The 19,551-nt window shown below is 46.9% G+C and overlaps 2 protein-coding genes across 6 annotated transcripts in view; both read right to left on the bottom strand.

Annotated features, from left to right (window-relative positions):
* The window catches only part of LOC110133908 (zinc finger protein 470-like), a 38,035-nt gene that overhangs the window by 2,014 nt on the left and 16,470 nt on the right, over positions 1 to 19,551 (bottom strand).
* Positions 27 to 19,147, bottom strand: LOC139029993 (uncharacterized). Of its 5 annotated transcripts, XM_070451726.1 has the most exons (4): positions 19,059 to 19,147; positions 17,905 to 18,398; positions 14,677 to 15,350; positions 27 to 165 (listed from the first exon to the last, which is right to left on the bottom strand). In XM_070451726.1, the coding sequence occupies exons 3-4, from the start codon at positions 15,307 to 15,309 to the stop codon at positions 142 to 144; spliced, it is 657 nt and encodes a 218-aa protein (XP_070307827.1). In that variant the 5' UTR covers positions 15,310 to 15,350; positions 17,905 to 18,398; positions 19,059 to 19,147; the 3' UTR covers positions 27 to 141. The 5 variants fall into 5 exon arrangements, with proteins under 5 accessions (XP_070307827.1, XP_070307828.1, XP_070307825.1 ...); XM_070451727.1 differs by lacking the exons at positions 17,905 to 18,398; positions 19,059 to 19,147 and adding an exon at positions 17,310 to 17,386; XM_070451724.1 differs by lacking the exons at positions 17,905 to 18,398; positions 19,059 to 19,147 and adding an exon at positions 16,855 to 16,999.

Raw genomic sequence — 19,551 nt, 5'->3', positions numbered from 1 at the left:
GGGTCGGAGCACTCCCCCGCGGCGTGTCCATGCGGTCACCCTGCGTGCGCGCTCCGCCCAGCGCGGCACCCCCAGCCCTGTGCCTCACGGGCCCTTCTGCGGAGGGTCCGTCTTCTAAAATCTCCTTTGGGTCCGGTTCTTTCACTGCGGGCCGAGTGTCCACGTCTGGAGGAGGCAGAGGAAGAGAGGAGGAAACGCGCAGGGTTAGTGCTGGAAGGAAGGAACTTCCCAAGCCCGGGGATGGATAAACCGCGGGGCACAGATGGAGCCGCTAAGAGCAGAGCAATGCGCTGGCGGCACACGCGGCTCGAGTGGGCAGAACCGACCGAGGAGGGGAGCTAACACAAGGGGTGTCCCTTTGGGAGCTGGGAGGAGAGCAGGGGGCGGGTCAGGAGGCGCGCAAACCCGAGTAACGGGTTACTCCAGGGTCCATCCTGAACATCCCCTACCGGTTAGGCTTCTGGGAGTATCAGCTTTTATTAGAAAGAATACCGATACAGCTGCGGTTGGTGGCTTGTGGAGGTTACCCCGCCTTCCAGCTCCATCCCTTCGCACCCCACCCGGCTGGGGGGCCTCACTCCCATCCTCAGGTGCCCAGTTCTGGGGCGCAGGTATCCCCGTGGGCTGGCTGCAGACCTCTTCTTTTCACACGTCCATCGTTCCTTGCTAATCACGACCAAGGGGAGTCTCCAACCCCCTCCTACAGGTATCCTGTTCAGTCCTATTTCCAGTCTTGAGTTCCATTAGTGGGAACTCTGTATCCCAGACCTGATGGCTCAATTCCTGACATTTAAAAACTGAGATCTTACACAACAATGTCATGAAAAGTGGGAGGATACAGTCACAAAAGGCCCTTACTTCTATGAGGCAATAAAAAGCATATAAATCCCCACCTGGCCTCACCAGCTCTTGAGTTTGAGAACCCCTCAACTGAGTGATGCCAGACCTTCACGGTCTGGACTTAGGTAGCTGCTTCTTTCTTAAAAGTTTACTTATTTTTAGTTGGAGGGTAACTGCTTTACAATATTGTACTGCTTCAGTATCTTCTGTATGCGGATGCCTCTCAAGCCTATGTGCCACCCCTCCACCGCAAATTCTTGACAGTCCCTTGGACTTCAAGATCAAACCAGTCAATCCTAAAGGGAATCAACCCTGAATATTCATTGGAAGGACTGATGCTGAAGCTGAAACTCCAATACTTTGGCCACCTGATGCAAAGAGCCAACTCACTGGAAAAAGACAGTGGTTGAAGGCAGGAGAAGGGGGTGACAGAGGATGAGATGGTTGGATGGCATCACTAACTCGATGGACATGAGTTTGAGCAAACCCTGAGAGACAGTGAAGGGCAGGGAAGCCTGGTGTCCTGTGGTCCATGGGGTTGCAGAGAGTCGAATAACTTAACAACAACAAGGGACACCGTTCCATGTCAGTGCCTACAAAGAGTGCTCATCTTTGAAAAGCATGGTTTCTATCCTATGGTTACACCTTGATACGTTAGTCAGTCTTGTATAGGTGGGCATTTAGGTCGTTTCTTTCTTTCTTTTTCCCCTATGGAAAATTTTGCACACTTAAGAGAAAGATTTCTTAAAGGATAGATCTCTAAAAATCGAATGGTTCAAAATTGGCTGCTAATGCCAAGCTGTCCTCCAAAAGAGTTGTCCCAACATTATACTCCTAAAAGGACAGAGTCTCTTTCTGATAACTTCATAATTCAGGCTATTATTCTTTACCATCTCTATGTACCTCATGAGCAAAAACTATTTCTTTGGCTCAGTTTATATTAATAGTTCTTTGACTACTAGTAAGGTTTAAAGGGGCTTCCCTGATGGCTTAGCAGGTAAAGAATCCACCTGCAATGCCTAAGACACAGGTGACATGGTTTGATAATTCAGCTGGGAAGATCCCCTGGAGGAGGAAATGGCAACCACTCCAGTAGTCTTGTCTGAAAAATTCCATGGACAGAGGAGCCTGGCGGGCTATAGTCCATGGAGTCACAAAGAGTCAGACACGACTGAGCAACTAAGCACAAGGTTTAAAAATCTTTTATAAAGTGTGATCTTTTATAAAGTGTGTTTCCACATCTATGAACTGCCAGCTATAAGTCTGGCCATCATTCAGCCTTTTTCTAATTTATTCTTAGGAGCTCTTTATATAATTATAATCCTCTGAAGGTTAGGGTTTCTCTAGTGACTCAGACAGTAAAGAATCTCCTAGCAATACGTGAGATCTGGGTTCGATCCCTGGGTTGAGAACTCCTGGAGAAGGGAATGGAAACCCACTCCAGTATTCCTGCCTGGAGAATTACATGGACAGAGGAGCCTGGTGGGCTACAGTCCATGGGGTTGCAAGGAGTCAGACATGACTGAGTGACTAACACTTTTACTTTCAATCCTTTCACTGCTATCCATGTGGTAAATATTCTTCGGCATTTCATCATCTGTCAACTTTAGTTTTAGCTTTGAGTAGAGTGATTTCTATGTCATCACATCTGTCCATCTTTTATCTCTCTGTTGTCCTCATGTGACAGGCTGATGGCAAGTAACTCAGCAAAGCATCCCCTCACCCAGCGAGACCAGGTTCTGGAGGTTCTCCAGCCTGCCTTCTGGGCAGGCTCCAGCTGGTGCCACTCCTCCTGGGTGAAGTCCACAGTCACATCCTGAACATCACTGACTCCTGCAAGAAGAAACCCACAACCACTCGCCGCAGGGCCCTCCTCACAGAGGTCTGGAGGAATGGATGGAAAAGCCGGAAGGGCATCTGGTATGCATCTGGGAATCTGTCATTTCAACAAGGACCTGCCCCTTGGTTTTCTCCATGCCTCATTATTTGGGGATGGCCCTCTAACAGAGAAATAAAATAAATGTGAGGCTGTTCAGAGCAGAAAGTCACAGGCTTGAGAGACAGAGAAGGAATCAAAGGCAAAATGATCATAACCCAGTGAATCAACATATTCATTGTTGTGTGTGTGTTAGTCACTCAGTCGTGTCTGACTCCTTGGGACCCCAAGGACTGTAGCCCGCCAGGCTCCTCTGTCCATGGAATTCTCCAGGCAAGAATACTGGAGTGGGTAGCCATTCCCTTCTCCAGGAGATCTTCCCAACCCAGGGATGGAACCCAGGTCTCCAGCATTGCAGGCAGAGTCTCTACCATCTGCGTCACCAGGGAAGCCCCAGCAAAGGCAGAAAGCTAAATGGAATCCAGTCATTCATCAAAGATGTCTGAACCTCTACCAAGCTGTAGGCACCGAGTGAAGTGCTAGGAGACAGACACGGGAGGTTTAAGAACTAGTTCCTCACAGGAGCGGCAGGTGAGAATACCGGTAACTGACCCACAATCTCGTCGATACTGTCATGAAGGTACAAACAAAATTCTCCAGGTTTCTGAGCAAGGGCAGCTTTAGGGGGCATCTGGGAAGACTTTAGAAAGGCGGCACTGAGTGTAGTCTGTGGCGGAGGTTCAGTGGTCAGGTCCTTGGGGGAGATTCTGGAGGGAGGAAGACCTTGGGCAGAGACCTGAGGCTTGAAAGGCAGATGAGACCATTGATGAATGGTGAGAAGTTCATGTAGCGGAAACACAAGCGCCTTTCTGGCTGAGCTGTAAGCCCTGGGGCTGAAGTGAACACGGCTGAGCAGAGTAGATGATGACGATGATGCTGGTGATGGCGGTGATGAGAATGGTAGTGGTGGTGATGATGATAATGGTTATGGTAATAATAATGGTAGTGATGATGATGGTGTCATCAGTTGTAGGTCACCACACCTATCAAGTTGTTAGGGGAAGCACACTGATTGAAACCGCCCACCCTGGCCAGGCACCATAGTAACCATTTGCATGAGTTGTTTTACGACAGGAGATCCTGATAAGGATACGGAACTAATAAGCCACCACCAGCCAGAAGAGTTTGGGAAAGGTCAAAAGGAGACACTGCCTGTCTGTCCACTTCCCAGAATCCCTCTTGCTAGCATCCATCTTGGCTAAGCAATGCGTGCGCCACCAGGAAAGACTCTGAATTAGAATGATCGGCCAAAGACCACCTGGAAACTAATCCCATCACCATAAAACCCAAGACTGCGAGCCACGCGGCAAAGCAGTTCTCCTGGTTTCCCTTACCCTCCTGCTCTCCACCCGGGTGCCCTTTCCCAATAAAATCTCTTGCTTTGTCAGCACATGTGTCTCCTCGGACAATTCATTTCCAAGTGTTAGACAAGAACCCAGTTTCAGGCCCTGGAAGGGGTCCCCCTTCCTGCAACAACTTCATAGGCAGTTGCTATGTGCCAGGGACTATTCTCCCCCGCCCCGCCCCCCCCCCCCCACACTGTACCCACCAGGTACTATTCTCTAAGTGTTTGTTATAGGTTGAATTATGCTCCCTCCCCTCCAAATCCACGTGTTGAAGTCTACCCCCAGCACCTGAGAATGGGACCTTCTTTGCAAACAGGGCCATTGGTTAAGATGAGGTCCTACTGGAGTAGGCGGGCCCTAATCTGACTGGTGCCCTTATCAAAAGGGGAAATGTGGACACAGAGACACACCCATATGGAGAACACGGTGTGAAAACTGGAATTATGGTGCCATAGCCCAGGAACTACTGGAAGGTGGGAGAAAGGCCTGAAACTGACCCTCCTCTAGAGCTTTCTGAAGGCACGTGGCCCCACCAACACCGTGATTTTATTTTTTGTTTGTCTGTTTGGCTGCGCTGGGTCTTTGCTGAAGCATGTGGTGCACTTTGCTTCCTCGTGGTGCACGAGCGTCTCTAGTTGTGGCACGTGGGCTTAGTAGACCCGAGGCATGTGGGATCTTAGTTCCCCAACCAGGAATCAAACCCGCATCCCCTGCATTGGAAGGTGGATTCTTAACCACTGGACTGTCAGGAAGCATTTAAGAAGAGGCTTCCTGGGTGCTGTTTTGGATCTCTCAGGAACCCTCTGGCCCTCATTAATTCCTGAGTATTCAGGAGTTAAGAGGAGAGGCACACCTTTCCCGGGGCTGAGGAATCCAGGCATTTCTCATTACGGTGATGAGTACCCTCTTCCTTCTTATGAAAAGGTGATTGTTTGCAACTCTCTCTGATAGGGGTCGTCTTATGTTTTCTAAGTCTGGAATTTTGATCTTTATCTTTGCTGGGAATACCACCTTGTAAGACAGTATATACGCCCACACCATGTTGATTAAAACACCTTTGCTCCATCAGAGCTTGGGTCCCTGTGTCTTTCTTTCTCTCTCTCTCTCTCTATTTCTGGCTAATTCCTTGGAGCGCGGAGGCCCGCTGAGCTCACTTTCTTGCCCGGGCTTCTAAGACCCTCTTGAGAAGGTGCACTGTGCCTTCACCCACTCGAGAGGGCGTCTGGTGCCCACGGGCAGCAGCGCGAGCCCTGAGAACAGGACTCTACTGGCTTTCCGCATAAACCAGGGGATAGCAGCTTCTTTCTCTCTCTTACTTTCTTATCGTCGACTCCGGACCACCCAACACTGGACCACCAGGAAAGTCCCCCAACACCTTGCTTTTGGACTTCCAGCCTCCAGAACTGTGAGAAAACATTTGTTGTTTAAGCCTCCCTCTCCATGGTACTTTGCTATGGCAGCCCTGAGAGGGTAACAGGCAGGAAGGCCAGGGGTCTCCAAATGGAAAAAAGAAGCTGCAGGTGCCAGACATTTTTATCTCTCTTAAGCAGCTGGAAGAAACAAACCAGCGATATGTCTTTCCTTCTCTATACAAATTTAAAAGAGGTTTCTCTTAAAGTGCTGTGTTGCCATGACACCTGGTCTCACCTGAAGCTAACTACTCTCAAACCTTGAGTTGACCAATACGTTTCTTTTTCGTATGGAAATGTTGTCTTAAGCTATGTTAATGAACCCCAGACTCTATCTTCAAGTTGGTTCCGCCAAATGGCCTAATTTACTTACTCAGGTATTGTTCCCCTAATCTATGTAAATGAAAATATTTGTTGGTATTCTGCCCTTCTACAAGATTCAAGTCAATCATTTTATGGCCAGAGATGAATTATCTGGTGTCATTCTAAATTTTATGACATCCTTTTCATTAACAGACTGTGAGTGACTATATAACAGACAGCTAAAGACTAGAAGGGGGGTATTCTTTTGCCCCCTTCTGATGCCTATGTCAGAAGCTTTCCCTATCTCCTTTATACTTTAATAAAACTTTATTACACAAAAGCTCTGAGCGATCCAGCCTCGTCTCTGGCCCCGGATTGAATTCGTCTCCTCCGGAGGCCAAGAATCCCGCGTCTAATCGTTCAGCAACAACCTTTCAGCCCTAGCAAACCAGTACATCTGCCCTGCTCACTACTATTTCCCCAGTGTTTGGTACAATGCCTGGCAAATAGTAGGCACTCAATGAATAGTTCTTTAAAAAAAAAATCTGTATTTATTTATTTGACTGCATGGGGTCTTAGTTGTGGCATGCTGGATCTTCAGTCTTTGTTGTGGTGTGTGAGATCTTTAGTTGCGGCATGCAAACTCTAAGCTGAGGCATGTAGGCACTAGTCCCCTGACCAGGGAATGGACCCAGGCCCCCTGCCTTGGGAATGCAGAGTCTTAGCCAGTGGGCCACCAAGGAAGTCCCTCAATGAATAGTTCTTGAATGGATCTATGGGTAAGGATGTTGTGAGGATTAAATGAGTTAATCCATGTTTGATGCCCAGCATACAGTAGGTGCTTAATTACCATCAGCTGCTGTTACTGCCACCCACCCCACAGGTCCCTGGCTCTCCCGAATGCTCTAAGCCCCGCAGCCTGTGGACCCTGAACTGACTTAATCTCCTGAGAGGAGGCCTCACCTCCTGGCCAGTACTGTCATGGACCCATGTGCCCGCCCAGGGGCTCTGGGCTCATACGGGGCTCCTCTGCCTCGTGGGTCACTCCTACAGGATAAGGAAGCAGTACCGCACAGTGGCTGAGAGTGTGGGCTCAGGACCCTGAGAGCCTGCAAAGAAATCCTGGCTCTACCCCTCAACAGTGGTGTTTCCTTGGGCAACTGCCTTAACGTCTCCGAGCTTCATTTGTTCAATGGGCCTCATGATGACAATGCCCCCCTCTGGTGTTGTCATGGAGGTGAACGGGGGAATGCATACACGGTTCCAGCACAGTATCTGCTATGGCTGGAGTAAGTTCTCAGTGAATGTCAACTCTTAGAGTTTATTAATTTTGACATTTGATTTGTATATTATATATAGGTATTAGTAGTCATAGTTATTATTATTATATGATATTATTATTTGATTCTTTGGCCCATATGTCCTTTGGCCAGTCCTGCTACCAATTCTTTTTAAAAAAGCACTTTATGAGGTATGATTGACATAGAAAATCTGTACATATTTAGTTAATACAACTTGATAAGTTTGGAAAGTGTACACCCATGAAACATCACCACAATTGAGGCCATAAGCTTATCCATCACCTCCAAAAGTTTCCCCCTGCCCACTTTGTTTTTTAACTTATTTTAATTTTTAAAATACAGTAATGTCTTCAGAGAGTCTTCTCTTAGTGTGCCCCATCTCAGTGAACTTGTTCAATACATAATGTATTTACTGAGTAGCCTCCATGCTCTGTGTTCTGGCTGTGGTGCGGGGGTGGAGGTGGCCACTGAAAACATTATGGACAGTTCTGGAAGCCTCAGAGCCAACACTTTACAGCAAAGGATGCTGCAAGGCAGACAGCAGGGGCCACTTTCCTCTGGACGGCTGAGGAGACCTCCCTGGAAGTAAAGTTTAGCCGCAAAGGCATCAAACCTGAGTTTTTTGCATGTGCATGTCCAAGGTCACTCATTCTAGTGATTCATCTGTTTTGGTTTCCTAACAGCACAAACTGATTCACCACAAGGAAAACCTCCCCAAGTTCCAGAGGTGAAGATAGGCTCTATTTTTTTTTTTTAAATCAGCATTATACTAGATGTGATTGAGAAAAAAAAACACTTTAAGAAAAAAAATCCCAACTATACTGAAACAAAAACAGTCAACAAGTCCTTCTAAATTATGTAGGTAAAAGAAGAAATCAAGACGATAATCACAGACAAGTGAAAAATGAAGACATCATGGTGCAGTTGCTTTGGAAAATAGTCTGACAGTTCCTTAGATGGTTAAACAGAGTTATATTATTCCACTCCTAAGTATACACCCAAGAGAACTGAGACCATGTGTTCAAACTCATGTCTGAACTGCAGCATTCCTAATAACCTAAAGTGGAAACAATCTGAATGCGCATCGGCCAATGAATGGATAAATGACACGTGGTCTAACCACATAGTAGAATATCATCCAGCCATTAAAAGGAATGAAGCTTTGACATACGTTAAAATGTGATGAACTTCAGAGAAAATCCAGAGACAAAAAGTAAATGAAAAAAAAAAAAAAAAACGTAAATGACTGGTTGCCAGGGGCTGGTCAATGGAGGGAATGGGAGTGACTGCCCATGGACACACATTTCCATTTGGGATGATGAAAATGTTCTAAAATTGACTGTGGTAATGGTTGCACAACCATAAACCCATGAACTGTACATTCTGTGGTATGTGGGGTGTATCTTGATACAGGTGTATCAAGGCACAACACATCAGAACTTATAGGTAAGTGAACTGATGCCGGGAGCCAGCACAGGAGATGCCACCCATGACAAGGTCATGAGGAGAAGGCCTGACAAGCAAGGCAGATCAGGACTTCAGGGATTTCGAAAAGCTGCCCCGGCGCTCACCTTAAAGATGATCTCTGTCTTTCTGATGCTTGCTTATTAGACTACTCCCTAATTTCTGTGACACGGGGAGAAGGCCTTCCCCGATCTCTCTCCAAACAGAATCAACTTAGAACTTTAATCAATATGTCCTCCAGAGGGTGGTATCCTATAAGATTATCCAGGATGAAAGGAGTGTTTCAATTCAGACCCCTTTGCTGGCATTCTAGCCTGCTTGGCAAATCCATACTAATGCACATGACTGCTCACAACACCTTAATCATAAACAGCATAAAGAACCTGATCACATGAAGGCCCTAATAGGCACAGAGCCCTTCGGGGGTGAGGAAGCCCTATTAGAGAACACAAAAATATTATTCTAAAAGTGGTTAGAGTTAAAGATTTAGAAAAATAAGAGTTTAGAATTGTTCATTTTAACCAGGAATGCTAAACAGGGGCTGCCTCACCAGAGCTGCAGAGTCTTTGTGTGGTAAAACTTTTAAATAAATTTAACTGATAACTTCTGCAAAAGGGCTGATCTTTGTGTTCAACAAAGAATAGAAAACAGCTTTGCATTCACCTAGGTCATAAAATGTCAATAGGCCCCAAGGCCAGAAGATAATGTACAAGACTCTCACAAAGAAGCATGCAGAAAACACCCTGGTTTCGTGAAGGATAAGCCAATGTAATATTAAACTATCTTCCCCTTAAAAATGTACTAACTTAGAATATAAAAGCTACGGTAAAAAAACAAAGATTTGCCAGTGTGAGACTGTCAAAACTAGCACCATGACAGGCGCCCTGAACTAAGAGTAGGCCTAAGTTTCAGTTTCTCCCGAGGGTAGGGTAATTATCTGCCCTCAACAGGCCACCAGAGACCAGCTAATCAGTAGGCGCCCAGTAAACCTCCGAGAAGGTCCCCTGGAAAGTCCCGCGTGCACGGAAGTTTGTATCAATGAAATTGCTTTGCAAACATGTAACCAATCCGCTTGCGCCCACTACCCACTGCTTACATTTGAAATCGAGCACCCTATAAATGTGCGTGGAAACTGGGGCTCGGGGCTCTCTGACTTTGCACCACTGCGTTGGTTGCAGCAGGGGCCCTGGCTTGAGTCAGCAATGAATTTCCCTTCCTTTGCGTGTTGCATTGTCAGGGAGGTCTTCTCTCTTCCTGCTGGGGGATTCGGGCAGCGGGCATAACGGCCAGACTCTGCTGCACACCCCCAGTCTGGTCTCCCTCTCTCTCTCTGTCTCTCTCTCGCTGACGCCGTTCATCCTGAGGGCACCCCTGGATCCTGCTGAGGCTGGACCCCAGCAAACTGACACATTTAGACATTGAAATAAATTCAAGGTGGATTCAGAAGTTCACTATTAACATCAAAATGATAAATGGGGGGAAAAAAAACCAACAAAATACAAGTGGTGTGTGTGACCTGTATTGGATGGGAGAAACCCTTTCACAGCTTAAAAACAAGGGAAGGCACCAGAAGAGGAAAGAAAGACTCAATTTTGAAAATAAGTGCTTTTGGGCACAAAAAATATAAAATAAGAAATGAAAAGCAAAGCTGGGAAGTATATTTGCCACAAATATTTTTGCATACACTTCTTTAAAATCTTTAAGGATACTAGGATTCCTGGAGACTGGGAAAGCACAGTATAGATCATTTAACCCCCCACAGAAATGGCTAATAAACATTTTCTAAAAATCAAACCTCACTAATATACACATAATGTTACTCAGAAAAGATCTTGTGACACCATTTCTCACCTATCATGCTCAAAGCTTATATCGTCTGTCACTTAGGTCTATTTATCCATACATCCATTTATCACCTATCTCCAACCTGCAGTGGCTCTGTGCCTGCCAATGCAGAAAACGAGGGTTCAATCTCTGGGTCAGGCAGATCCCCCGGAGAAGGCAATGGCAACCCACTCCAGTATTCTTGCCTGGAAAATCCCATGAACAGATGAGCCTGGTGGGCTGCAGTTCGTGGTGTTGCAGAGTCAGACGTGGCTGAGCACGCACACAGGTGCACAATAAATACCCAACAGCCATTAAAAACTGGAGACAAATAAATATCCAACAGTGGGGGAACGATTAAGTAAGCCAGGTACAGTCCCAAGATAAAATTTCTATGGAGTCATCAAAACAGATTTTCCCAAATAGTTTTTAACAATGTAGAGAAACATTCAGGAAGAAATCTTTGATGAAAAAGCAAGATATAAAAATTGCTCAGCTGGGGTGATTCATATTTTTGCAAAACAGCATGCTTCCAGAGAGAGAAAGATACAACATTTGAGGGTGGTTAGCTCCTGGAATGAAATCCAGGGTAATTCTGATCCTGTTTGCTATACTCTTTTGGATTTTCTAAGTTTTTTTTTTTTTTTTTTTGGCTCCACAACATGGCATGCAGGATCTTCCCCAACAGGGATCAAACTCATATGCCCTGAACTGGGAGCATGGAATTTTAACCACTGGACCACCAGGGAAGTCCTGGATTGTCTAAGCTTTTTATAATGATCATGCATTTCCTAATCTTTGGGGAATTTTCTTTTGTGATACATTATTTACAGCATTGAAAAATGATTTTTAAGAAGTCAAATCCACCAATACCAGATGGACCTGAGATGCACTGATTATGCACCCAAACAAGTGATATCTGTAAAGTTTCAAAGGCTGGGGAAATCATTTACTGATTAAGGTGGGATAAAAAAAACAAAACTCCAAGATAAAAATGGCAGAGCCAATACTGGGTCAATTTTAAAAACTAATCATCAGAGAAGACAATAAACGATACACAAATAATCCACATGGTTATCTCTGGGTACAGGCACCATGGGTGAATGACACTATCTAACCTACAGTTACTGGATTTTTCCTATTTTCTATAAAGAGTATTTACATATTTTTATATTGAAATATTTCTGGCATAAAAGCGAGTTTAGTGAAAAGTTCAATATACAGCCACATACGTACCACCTGTTAAAACATCAGGAAACTGGGGTACTCTTTCTACCCCCTTCTGATGTCTATGTCAGAAGCTTTCTCTATCTCCTTTATACTTTAATAAAACTTTATTGCACAAAAGCTCTGAGTGATCCAGCCTCGTCTCTGGCCCCGGATTGAATTCTTCTCCTCTGGAGGCCAAGAACCCTGGCGTCTTTGCGTGATTCAGAAACAAACTTTCATCTTGGGGGCTCATCCGGGATCCTTCAGGACAAGATGGGCCTGATAATCTATGTGAGCCTACTTATGCTGACTCCAAAAATCCTGAGTTTGCTATTTGATCCTCAAGACAATGCCTTCCTGTTCTGGGCTCACTCCTACGCTGCATTCCACAATCGGTCTAACTGCTGGGTCTGTAGACCACTCCCTTCATCCGTGGAAGGCTTCCCATGGTGGACATCTCAGCTTCAAGAAAAGGACTTTTTCCAAGTCTGCAAATACCTTCAACAATCACATGTGATGCCTCTTCTTAAACTGATGACATCTAACAACCCTAAAATGGACTGATGTAACTGCCGGGAGCCAGCACAGGAGATCCCACCCATGACAAGGTCATGAGGAGAAAACCTGACAAGGCGGATCAGGTTTTCAGGGATTCCAAAAAACTGCCCCCGGCGCGCTCACCTTAAAGATGATATCTGTCTTTCTGATGCTTGCTTCAATAGACTACTCCCTAATTTCTGTGACACAGGCAAAAGGCCTTCCCCGATCTCTTTCCAAATAAGAATCAATTTAGAACTTTAATCAATAAGTTTCCCGGGTGGTGGTATTTTATGAGATTATCCAGAGTAAAAGGAGTGTTTTAATTTAAACTGCTTCGCTGGTATTTTAGTTTGTTTGGCAAATGCGTTTATGCCCTTGGTACTAATATGCATGATTGCTTATAATACTCTAATCATAAAATAACATAAAGAACCTGATAATATAAAGGCCCTAATAGACATAGAGCCCTTCGGGAGTGAGGAAGCCCTATTAGAAAACACAAGAAAAATTATTCTAAAAGTAGCTATTGGGTTAACATTTGCTTGCTGTGTTTTTGTTCTTAATGTGCTAAGGTTGTGTTATAGAAACCATTGTTAATATAGTTATAGATCTAGAAAAATAAGAGCTTAGCCCTAGTGTGGTAACAATGAGATGGTTGCTAATTGTCAGCCAGGAGTGCTAGGCAGAGGCTGTGTGGGGTAAACTTCTTAGATAAACGCAACTGACAACTTCTGCAGAAGGATTAATTTTTATGTTAACAAGGTTATACTTCTACTCTGTACTGTTGCCCTATGAGACTGCTACCTTTCAGTTAAGGTCACCAGAGAAACAGAAAATAGGTTTACATTCACCTGACCTGCATAAAATGTTAACAGGCCCAAGGCCAGAAGATAATGTACAAGACCCTCATAAACAAAGAAGTATGCAGTAAACACCCTGGTTTTGTGAAGGACAAGCTGACGTAATGTTAAACTATCTTCCCCTTAGAAATGTACTAATTTAGGGTATAAAAGCCACGGTGAAAAATAAAGCATGGCCAGACTCTGCCAGACTCGGCTGCACCGCCCATCTGGTCACACACTCTCTCTCTCTGTCTCTTTGTCTCTCTCTCTCTCCCTCGCAAACTTGGCCCTATCAAGGCTGGTCTCATGTGTCTTCTTTCTCTCTCTCTCTCTCTCTCTCTCTCTCTCTCGCGGACGCCGTTCATCCTGAGGGTGCCCCCTGGATCCTGCCGAGGCTGGACCCCGGCATGTAACTATGGACATAATGTGACTTCTCATCTTGATGATTATTTTGCCTTACATCTGTAACTGTATAATGGGGTTTTCTAAAAGTCTAAAAGCTTTTAAGTTACAAATGGTTGACCAAGCTCCTATGAGTGCCACAGCCTCCTCCAACTATTACTTGGGGCCCCTGGATCAGAGACCCTCATTTTTAGGGTTAGGAGAATATGTTGCCTTAACAATTTAGGGACCATGCCCCTAGACATCAGGAAGTATTTATGAAATGAAAACAATGCCCCTTTCCCTTGGCAACATAATTCTCCTAAAAGAAAAGGGGGGAATGAGAGTAATTTCCTAGGCAGGTTGATAGGAAGTCTAGGGGTCCCCAAGGAGAGAGAGGTCTGGAATATTCAAGGAGGAAGAAAGAACAAACTTTTTACTTTTTTCCTCTACATTCCTTAGGATTATATAACAATAATGTATCCTGCCTGAGGACAGTCTTTGGATTAAACCTTCTGGCTAATTCTGTTATCTTAAAACATAAATTATGGGAGTAGGTCTGGTCTTTACAAGGATGTATCCTGCCTGAGGACAGTCTTTGGATTAAATCTTCTGGCCAACTGTTATCTTAAAATGTAAATTATGGGAGTAGGTCTGGTGAGGTCTTTACAACCTCCAGACATTCTTTGGATTCGCTGGAGAGTATATAACTCCATTGCTAAAACTAGCAAGCTGGTACTCTTTCTACCCCTTCTGATGTCCATGTCAGAAGCTTTCTCTATCTCCTTTATACTTTAATAAAACTTTATTGCACACACACACACACACACACACACACACACACACACAAACATTAGGAAACTTAACACTGAGAGCGGGGACGGCCACCTGTGTGCAGCACCCACGGCGTCTTCCCTTCCCGGGGGTGACTGCTGGCTGAAATGTGTGGGTCTCATTCCAGCGAACCTTGTACACATTTAAACCTTCCCTTTCCAGGCGCCCTCCTGCATCTCCTGAGGGCCCCCAGGGCAGAACCAGTCACTCCCCAGCTGTCCTGACCTCCTCGGTTGACCAAAGCCAGTGTCAGGGGCAGGCAAGAGGCTTCGGGGTTTGAAGGGGGCAGAGTGGACAGAAGTGTCAGCCCTGAGCACCGGGTGGGCAGAGCCCCCAGGTGTGGACGCAGGCCCTGGGCAGGCCTGGGGGTCAGAGGGTCATCCCTGGGAAGAAGCCCAAACCCGCGGGCGGAGCCTCTGGAAAGGAAAGGGAGGCAGCAGGACTCACCAGGGCCTCATCAGTCAGCAGCTGGGTGGCCATCCCTCCACTGCCCGCAGTGACCTGGAACGGCAGGCTGTGGTCCAGGGCCTCATCAGTCAGCAGCTGGGTGGCCATCCCTCCACTGCCCGCAGTGACCTGGAACGGCAGGCTGTGGTCCAGGGCCTCATCAGTCAGCAGCTGGGTGGCCATCCCTCCACTGCCCGCAGTGACCTGGAACGGCAGGCTGTGGTCCAGGGCCTCATCAGTCAGCAGCTGGGTGGCCATCCCTCCACTGCCCGCAGTGACCTGGAACGGCAGGCTGTGGTCCAGGGCCTCATCAGTCAGCAGCTGGGTGGCCATCCCTCCACTGCCCGCAGTGACCTGGAACGGCAGGCTGTGGTCCAGGGCCTCATCAGTCAGCAGCTGGGTGGCCATCCCTCCACTGCCCGCAGTGACCTGGAACGGCAGGCTGTGGTCCAGGGCCTCATCAGTCAGCAGCTGGGTGGCCATCCCTCCACTGCCCGCAGTGACCTGGAACGGCAGGCTGTGGTCCAGGGCCTCATCAGTCAGCAGCTGGGTGGCCATCCCTCCACTGCCCGCAGTGACCTGGAACGGCAGGCTGTGGTCCAGGGCCTCATCAGTCAGCAGCTGGGTGGCCATCCCTCCACTGCCCGCAGTGACCTGGAACGGTAGGCTGTGGTCTGGGGAGAGAGGGAGGCAGGGTGAGAGGTCAGGCCTAGGTCCGCCTCACAGTGCAGACAGGACAGACACACACGTGCCCCCAGAGAGGCAGGAGGGAGGGGGACACACACACACACACACACACACACGTTAATAGCAAACACTCAGGTGCTTGTCACCCGCAAAGCACTGGGCCAACATCTCTCACTTAATCCTCCTAATACCCCTGAAAGGTGGGCACTATTTCCACCCACCCCGTTTCACCATATGGTATCTACATGTGGAATCTAAAATATGACAGAAATGCACATATGGACGAAACAGACTCACAGAGAGAGCACACTTGCGGTTGCAAGGAGGAGCAGGGGCATCAGGGAAGGATGGACTGGGAGTCTGGGGTTAGCTGATGCAAACTATTATATACAGACTGGAGAAACAGCAAGGTCCCACTGTACAGCACAGGGAATTACAGCCAATGTCCTGTGACAAATCATAATGGAGAAGGACATGAAAAAGCATATAAATGCATAACTAAATTGCTTTGCTGTAGAGCAGAAATTAACACAACATTGTAAATCCACTGCACTTCAATAAAAAAGAGAACATTACTAAGTTAAATGTTGGTCCCTATAAATTTTAAACAATGAAATTTCAAATAAAAAAGCAATATAATTTTTTTAAAAAAAAGGCCCACTGTATATCACAAAGGATCATAAACACACAGGCTGGTGTCTTCCACAAACTTCAGAGCACCATGCCTTGCACACACAAATGCCTGAGCAAACCCTCAGCAAAAACGTCCTCTAGCTTAAAATTCTATGGCTTCCCACGGGCATAAGAAATCAGGAGTCTTCACCACTGCCCACGTAGCCCTTATGGTCTGCCCTGGGGACCTTCCCTCTCCCACTCTACTCCCCTCTCAAACACTTGGGCTCAGGTGCACTGGCCTTTGCAGCTGCTGTTCCCTCTGCCAGAAATGCTCTTCCCTTGGCTGGCTCCTTCTCACTGTCAACTCAGATGTCACCTCCTTGGAGAAGTTTCCCATTCCCAGGGCCCCAAGGTCAAGCATTAATAGCAACCACCCCTCACCCTCTGCCATCTCCTTATAGCCTGCATCATTGCTGACAACTGTCTCTTTAAAAAGTTATTTTCAAAAGCTTGCCATCTGTCTTCCCTCCCCAAGAATAGAAGTCTGGGGGAAGCAGAAATGATGATATGTGGATTGTGATTCTGGCATCCAGGATAACAACTTGTTGTTGTTTAGTTGCTAAGTCACGTCTGACTCTTTGCGACCCCTTGGAAAAGTGACAGATGAGACAGGTGGACACCTGGATGACACTCTCAGAAAGACACCATGGACAGAAATAAAGGCAGACACACAACTACGGATGTGGACACGGGTGATTACCCAGAGATATCCCCCAACAGGGACAGGCAAAGACGAGACACAGGGGACACCCACACACACCAAGACAGGTAGGCACGCACACATACGTGCACACACCGATGTGCATACAGCCACACACTCACACAGGGATTCGCCTCCTTTCCCATCCCATCAGATTAGGTTGGTAACGGCTTCCAGGAGACTCCAGGCTTCCTCCCCGCCTCGCGCTGAGCCGGCACGCCCCTCACCTGAGCCCCACCCCTTGCCCTCAGTCCAGCCGCCCTCACCCAGCCCGCCGGCTCGCCCTCTGCGCTCAGTTCCCACCTGGGCCCTCCCGCCCCTCCCGCACCTCCCGCCCCTCCCGCCCCTCCCCTGGGACGTCCCGCCCCCCCCCTCGGCGCTCCCCCGGGCCCCCACGCCCCTCACCTCAGCCCTCAGTTCCCACCTGGTCCCTCGCGCCCCTCCCCTGGGCCCTCCCGGCCCTCTCCTCGCCCCTCCCGCCCCTCACTTGAGTCCGCACTCCTCTTCTCGGGACCGACCCCGCCCACTCTCCCTCTCCTCCCGCCCCTACCCCGGCAGCCGCCGGACTCACCCACGCCGCTCGGTCTGGACAATGACCAGGCGCAGCGCGGCCTGGCCAACTACACTTCCCAGAAGCCCGCGCGCGGAGCGGAACCCACCCGAGACCCGACCGCGCCCCTCCACTCCCAGAGGCCCCCGCGGCACCGGAACCGCGGCCAATGGAAGTTGGATAGGAAGAGCGAAGGAATCAAGGGCTGGGAAGACAGAAGGAAAACGGAGAGAGAGTGGAGGAAGAGACATGGGGGAGGGAAGGGCAGAAGAGTGGAGAGGAGAGGGACTGCTTAGAGAGGAAGAGGGATGAAGAAGAGAAAATTCCAGAAAAGGAGGGAGCCAGGTCCACCCATCTCCTGGGCTGGACTGAGGGATGGTTCTGGGCAGCTTACTTAAGCGTGATATTATACAAAATAGCTGAATTATAGAAATTTTGTGAAACATACAGAGATGCAAAGTAACAAATGATCATAAGAAAAAAAACAGTCTTCACCCTTTTTATTATGGCTTCCCTGATAGCTCAGTTGGTAAAGAACCCACCTGCAATGCAGGAGACCCCCAGGTTCGATTCCTGGGTCAGGAATATGCGCCGGAGAAGGGGATAGGGTACTCACGCCAGTATTCTTGGTCTTCCCTTGTGGCTCAGCTGGTAAAGAATCTGTCTGCAATGCAGGAGACCTGGGTTTGATCCCTGGTTGGGAAGATCCCCTGGAGAAGGGAAAGGCTACGCACTCGAGTATTCCGGCCTGGAGAACTCCATGAACTGTATAGTCCATGGAGTCGCAAGGAGTCAGATATGACTGAGCAACTGAACTTATATGCCAGCTCCTGTTGTTGGCGTTTTGATGACTTAAGAACGTGTTTAATCCTCACAACCAAGCTTCCAAATGAGACAGTGGTACCAGAGAGGCGGCACAGGAGCACCACGGGGGGTGCTGGGGTGGGAACCAGGCCTCCCAGCTGGGCCTCTTACACCATAAATCACAAAGCCAAGCACAAAAGCATTTGCTGAAATGTCTGGGTGGCCACAGAAATGTGAAGAGTCAGCTAGTCTTAAGTCGTTAATGACTTCCATTAAATATTTTCACAAGTGTAGATACACATGCAGCTGTAAAAAAAAATAACAAATCATAGAGCTCTAGTGTACCATTTACCTGGTTCCTGTAAGGATGACATCTGTAGTTGCCTAACCAGGTTCATTTGCCCAAGGCACAGAAGGAAAGACAAGGTCTGCAACAAGGAAAAGGTTTATTCCTAGGCAGCCAAGCAAGGAGCTGGGAGAACACTGCATCTGCCTCCCTGAGGGGAGGGGCTGGAGATATTTTGGGTAAAAGAAGCAGAGTGGTCTTAGGCATGGGGAAAGGTACTGGAGGTGGGGAAAGTGAGACACTCTGTGTTCTGTGCAGGTATGTCTGAGTTACTTGCTTCCTCATGTACTCAATTGTAGCACAGGGTATGGCCAGCTACTCAAAGGAAAAGGAGATTACAGTCAAAAGAAGAAGGCAAGGAAAACTGGGCAGAGAAAACCAGAAAAACATGTATTTAGGGATTTATTTTTTATACTATGAGTTCACACTAGACTACAGGTCTGAAAAAATGCTTTTCATTTAATATAGCACGACTATCTTTTATGACTATATACACATTTTTTCCAACTGTTGCATGTAATTCTGTTGAATGAATTCAGCGTAATTAACTTACCCGTTTGCCCATGACCTTAAATTGCTAAGTTTATCATTAAAATTTTTCCCATTATACATTTACCTACCTTTGTACACTTTGGTTTCTGAGGAATATTGATTCAGATGGTCTACATCTATATAGCAATTTATATAATGGGAAATGAAATTGCCTTGTTTTTCACACGTTCACCAAAACTGGATTATTATCACTCTTCTATGGTTTAAATCAATCTATTGGGGAAAAAAAGTAGATTATATTATCACTTTATTTTGCATTGCCTTGATTACCAATGATGGTGGGTAATTTTCTTTTGCTGTTTTAATATCAGGGAGTATTGCCCTTTGTCATATTTGTTGTAAACATTTTTTTTCAGTCTTTCATTTATCTCTTAACTGATGGTTTCAAACAGAAGTATTACTCAGTCTGATGTCACCTCCTGCGTTATGTGTAATGCTTAAGAAAGTGTGCCTCAAACCAAGGTTACAGAAATATTGTTTTTCTTGTACTTTAGTACTGTACATTTAGCTCTCTAATCTGTCAGAACTTCATCAGGTGCAAAGCATACATCTACGTTTTTC

This window comes from Odocoileus virginianus, chromosome 20, assembly GCF_023699985.2.
Source record: "Odocoileus virginianus isolate 20LAN1187 ecotype Illinois chromosome 20, Ovbor_1.2, whole genome shotgun sequence".
In the NCBI taxonomy this organism is placed as follows: Eukaryota; Metazoa; Chordata; class Mammalia; order Artiodactyla; family Cervidae; genus Odocoileus; species Odocoileus virginianus.
Note: the sequence above shows the minus strand (reverse complement) of the source record. Positions and strands in the feature narration are given on the sequence as shown.